The sequence below is a fragment of the Cyprinodon variegatus genome, unplaced genomic scaffold (genome assembly GCF_000732505.1).
Source record: "Cyprinodon variegatus isolate N-32 unplaced genomic scaffold, C_variegatus-1.0 Scaffold41, whole genome shotgun sequence".
NCBI lineage: Eukaryota > Metazoa > Chordata > Actinopteri > Cyprinodontiformes > Cyprinodontidae > Cyprinodon > Cyprinodon variegatus.
Window position 1 is genome coordinate 260,910 of NW_015150494.1, and position 5,553 is coordinate 266,462.

Here is a 5,553-nt window from a genome sequence, read left to right on the forward strand (position 1 = left end):
TTCATTTATGAGTCAAACAATGCAGCCACATTCTTAAAATGAAAAAGCATTCCCAGAAATGCTTTTTCATTTTAAATATGGTAACGATTTGCTTCAATACTTCAACTCGTTGCCCATAGGAAGACGTTATCTGGATATAACCTAACGGAATATCTTCAGAATATCTCCAAATGACACAAAACTCATATGGGTGAGTAGAACATGATGGAATAACGTAAAATCAAGGGCCCAATGTAAAGAAAAAAAAAAACGGTGTTCCCCTTTAACTGAGGTATTATTAGTTGAAGGTTGTGTTCCAATTGTTTGTTTTACTTGTTTTTTCATTTCCATCTGCTTTAATTTTCCTTCTATTGTTTAATTCATGAAAAACAGCATATTTTAACATATTCTAACTTTATCTGCTGAGTTCTGTCAGTAGGTTTTACTAACAGATACCAAGGTTACCTGGAAGTGGTGCTCCTCTATGAGCAGCGTGACATCCAGCAGCAGGCGCTCTTCGTAAAGTGCACGGAAACCCGACGACACGCTCCCATCATGCACCTGGGACAGGTACACCTCCACATCTCCCCCCGACATAACACACCTGAAGGTGTGAGGAAACCAAAGCATCAGTGAGTCAAACTGGAGAAAAATAAATTCAGGGGCTCACAAACTGCAAAGGTCTCTTTGAGATGAAGGTAGTTTTTGTGTGATCGCTGCAGCAGCTGGAGTGATATTTGATGAGGTGGCCAGCACTTCAGCCGTTCCACCTCACCAAACATTTGAGCTTCACAGACACACAGTCTGAAGGAGAACTACCAGCTCCTCGCCTCATTCTATATGGAAATGTGCAGCAATGATCGCACAAAAACCCAGCATTAAAACACAGAAATATCCACAAACACTCACCTCTGATTGGCCACGGGCATGTCAGAGGGGGTTGTCCGAGCCAATCAGAGGACAGTGCCCCTTGTGTCCTGTAGATGCTAACAAACTCCCTTTTGTGAGCGTCAATCACCTGAACGACAGAGCGTTAAAAACAGCGTTAAAAAGCAACGTTACCGGGTCACAGCGCGGCTGAACGTGCAGGTGGAGCGTGTCTGCACATGTTCAGCCGGTCTGCTAATGACAACAGCTTCAATAAAAATCTAAACAAACTTGCTAAATATTTCAGTCAGAAAACAACGTTAGGACGTAGAAGGTAGTTATAGTCAGAATTAAAAAGATGATATGAGTTTAATATGAAAATTATCATGTAGCTTATTAAATCAAAGTCATTTAAGCAGATTAAAAAGCTGTTTTAATAATTTATGGATGTTTTAGCAGCAAAATACAAGAAAAATGATCAAAACTGCAGAGGATCTATCCTGGAGCTTCCCCTTAAGGACTGCAAAAGATATATTTTTTCACCAATAAGGAGCACATTTATACATCTATGTCTTTATGAATGAATCTGTCCATCTAATCGTCTTATTTCAGTTTACTATGGAGTTCCACAGGGCTGAGCACTCGAGAGAGTTTACTTTTCAGGAGCAGTCATTCCCAGTCGAATAGCAGCCCACTTCCCTCCAACTCCCAGCCACTGGAATCACCCCCTAATGCATATTTTTTACTCTGACTCCACCCTTTCACTGAATCACAGAGTCTGACCTGGACATGACGCTTCTCTTTAGATCTTAATGCCCACAAATAATGACAGAAAGAATATTTTAGAACAAAGATTGATGTTTAAAAAGGAATCGTAGGGGACTGGTCAAGGACCCATCAAGGAAAGTGGGGACATTTTGAATGGCTTCTACTGTAAATAACAGTTTGGTTATGATTTTTAGATAAACATAATCAATATGTAATGATATTCAAGCGACAAATACAGCAGGTATTTCTAGGTCAATTTTTATTTTTTCTTGCATTGGCTGATGCGTGCATACGTTAGCTGATTAATTAGCGTATTGAACAGCCATGCCTGGAGATCATGTGAACATGTATTGTTGCTCCCACCGTTTGCTATCCATCGTTTTATATTTTTTAAAATTGAGATCTGTGTAACATTTGTTAGAACTGGATTGGCTCTAAGATTGGGTCCAATAATATCAGCAGCACATCCTGAGCATCGGACTGATGTCAGAAAAAAAAAAATTTAAAGAAACAGTCTTAAAAAAAGCTGTGTGAGTCGACTCTGATATTCAGGTAGATTTATTAGACATGCACTGTGAAGTCAGGCTGTGACTGGGATTAGTAGATCTTCTGCTTACTACGAGACAAAACCCAGATCCCATTGATCCGTTTGTCCATCCCAGTCATCTTTATCTCTGTAATCCTGTAGTTCTCAAACATCCATCCACTAATAGTTCTTTTAATTCCTCCTACTCACCATTTATCTCTCGGTTCACTCTGTCCCTCCTCCATCTTATTTCCCAGCCGTGCATTCATTAGAGGCCGGCACTTTTTCTATCTTTATCGCGATAAATGTCTCCTTGTGATAAGAATTTTGATTTAAGATAAGAGATAAATTGTCAGGGCTGCTCAGCGGGGTAGTGGGTAGCACTGCTGCATGGCAGCAAAACGGTTTTGGGTTCGATTCCCCGCCCGGGCTCTTTCTGAATAAAGTTTGCATGTTCTCCCTGAGCATGTGTGGGTTCTCTCCGGGTACTCCGGCTTCCTCCCACAGTCCAAAAACCTTTGTTGGGTTAATCTAAATTCTCCTTAGGTGTGAGTGTGTGTGAATGGTTGTTTGTCCTGTATTTCCCTGAAATGGACTTGCGACCTGTCCAGGGTGTCCCGCCTCTCACCCATTGACAGCTGGAGATAGACACCAGCACACCTTAACAACCCCACTTGGGCTAAGAGTGATGGAAAATGGATGGATGGATAAATTGTAAACAAAATAATTTTTACTGCTTTTGTTTTCCATTTGGGGGTTGAAAAATGTGAAGAATATGATTATGTCTGGTCCCTGTGGGATGTTTGGTGACATAAATCACACTTTTTCTTGCCAATATGAGGGGATGTGACCTTAGAACTGGAGCAATATGTTTTAGAACAATAACATCTTTTATTGTGTCATTAAAAATTGAGAAAATGAATGTTCAACAGATCATTTAAACAGCAGGCCACAGACTAACAAACAGCTCAGAAAGTTCATAAAGTAGTTAATGTAGGGTTTTTGTTTTTATGTGATTGTTTCGGATATGTTGGTCATTATAGCAGCTCCGCCTGCTGATCTGCTTCTAGGATGGTGTGGCTACGCTGAACTAAGCAGATGGAGCTGCGGCATGGACAGGAGACCCAGGAGTGGGGAGCAGCATACGGGAACGCATCCTTTATACGTCATATTTTTCTGCCAAGTGGTCAGGATTGATCTTCATCTCATAAAAAGCATTTTTAATCAATGGTTCCCCAAACTTTTATGGTGATTCTGTATATGCTGGTTATACACACACATTCACACAGACATAAGTGAAAAATAAGTATTTCTTTTACCATTTACGCTACAGATGATCAGTTTCACAAATTTCAAATCACAAAAATATGGTTGCAGTCCTAAAAAATACGACCTATGAAACTTTTTTTTCCTTCATCCAACAAAGAAATCAGAAACTACTGACAGACAGAATGAGCAGCCTTGTATTTAGCGGGTGATGTGTGCGTTTCCAGGTGGGGCGTACCTTTTAGAGCCTGGGCGAACGATCACAGGCTGTGACGGCTGAGCGCTAAGGGGCCGCTCGCATTTCCTGTGTTTATGTTTCCCCGGCTCTGACAGAAAGGGCAAAGAAAGAGAGAGATCAGGGCATGCTGATGCGTCCCATAACACCGTCTGGCATCAAGCTAAATCACTATGAGAGTGAAAACTGTTTGGATGTTAAACCACACAGCTGCAACGTGATAGGATTGTAGGGTACAGAGGTTTGCAAAAAGTACAACTGACTCTCAGTTTTAAAATATTTCTAGCAGCTGACCTGATTTTTGTGTTTTCTCCATAGAAAATGCTCCTGTTTCAGTTCCTCCTATGTATTAGAATAAAGGACAAACCTGTTTTTGCCTTTAAATGCGTGTATTGTTTAGATGTAGACATGGAAAGTACCCCTGGCTCAGCGTTTCTGTCTTTAAAGGTATAGAGGTACAGACAGTCAGCTTACCTTTCTCACCACAGTTCGTTGAAAATGGCCGACGGTCATAAGAGAAAAAGTGTCTATGAATTGTATGAGAAGAAAAGGGCTCAGAAGAGACAGATATGTCCCAGAATGCTTTGCACAAAGAGAGCATCATGGGATTCGTTGCCACAGCGGCCCTCTGTCGCCACAGGCTGTCGCTACCCTACAGCGGCGACTAATGACAAAGATGGTACATTCACCACGCAGTGAAGGAGGAGGTACGTGACCAACCAGGAGCAGAAAGCAGTGATCATCTGTCTGAACGGTCAGTTTGCTATAAACTCCACTATATAGTCCCCGCTTCTATGAGCTATGAGAACAGCACATTTTAAACAGGGCGTGCACAGGGAGAAACGGGCCCATGCACGCTGTTGTACACGTATTTTGATTAAAGTGGACCTTAAACACTGACATAACACTACTAAGAAACATCTCCAACCACAGCTTATCCGTGATCAATGTCGTCTAGACGGAGCAACTGAGGCAAACATCTTTTACTACAGCTATTAATACGGTCAATCTGCACCTGCTTAGGGCTATGTTGGTTAAAGATGTTCCTTTCCCCTGTCGCCACATCCTTGCTCAGGATGCAACAGCTGTGGAATCAGAGCATCACTCACATTAAAAATATCTTCTCAAATAAATCCAGAAAGACAGTACTTAAAATCATGTCATCTTATCTTCAACAAACTGGACTAAAGCTAAGGATTTAAGGAAACATAAATAAGATCAAGTAGGTGGCGATAATGCTCCATTTGGTTGAAAGTCGCCAGTAAAACAAGAAGAAGAAGAAGAGCATCACTCAGCTGGGCTATCTTCAATAGCTTTCCTTTGAACCAGCTGTCATAAAATGATTGATGTTGAAATTTCTGTTTGGCTGTGACTCCATCAGGAGAGAAATATCAGCTGTGCTGCTGCCATCAACACCTTTGTTTATAGATGCTGGAGATTGGGCTGTTTTTCCAGTGTAGTCCTGTTTCTCTGACTGTGACTGGCTGGATGTGCTCTCTTCATCCTCTGACATGGGAGCTGGCCGCCTTTTACAACTACTTTTTCTATGTCTGCTTCTGTCTCCTTGAACCCCAGTCGGCCTCAGCAGATGGCCACTCACACTGAGCCTGGTTCTACTGGAGGTTTCTTCCTGTTAAAAGAGAGTTTTTCCTCTCCACTGTCACTACAAGCATGCTTAGTGTGAGGGATTGCCTTTGAGTCAACGAGTCGATGCAATCAACTGATTTTCTTTAGATACAAAAGTTTAGATTAGTCTGACCGGATGATCTGGTTGAACTGGAAAGTGCCTTGAGATGACATGTGTTGTGAAATGGCGCTATAGAAATAAACCGAATTGAAATAAAATCTGTATAACTGGCTATTAAATTGTCTTTAAAGAGACATCTATTGTTCATTGGCAGAATATAAATGA

At 41.4% G+C, this 5,553-nt stretch overlaps 1 protein-coding gene across 2 annotated transcripts in view; it reads right to left on the reverse strand.

Moving 5' to 3' along the window:
* Positions 1 to 5,553, reverse strand: part of klhl15 (kelch like family member 15) — a 20,476-nt gene that overhangs the window by 13,813 nt on the left and 1,110 nt on the right. Inside the window, exons 2-4 of one of the 2 annotated variants that reach the window (XM_015370070.1) lie at positions 3,645 to 3,732; positions 889 to 997; positions 445 to 583 (exon numbers count right to left, since the gene is read on the reverse strand). In XM_015370070.1, coding sequence (XP_015225556.1) covers positions 445 to 583; positions 889 to 908 — 159 coding nt within the window. In that variant the 5' untranslated portion in view covers positions 909 to 997; positions 3,645 to 3,732. The remainder of the gene's footprint in view (positions 1 to 444; positions 584 to 888; positions 998 to 3,644; positions 3,733 to 5,553) is intronic. The other variant, XM_015370069.1, reaches the window with a different exon arrangement.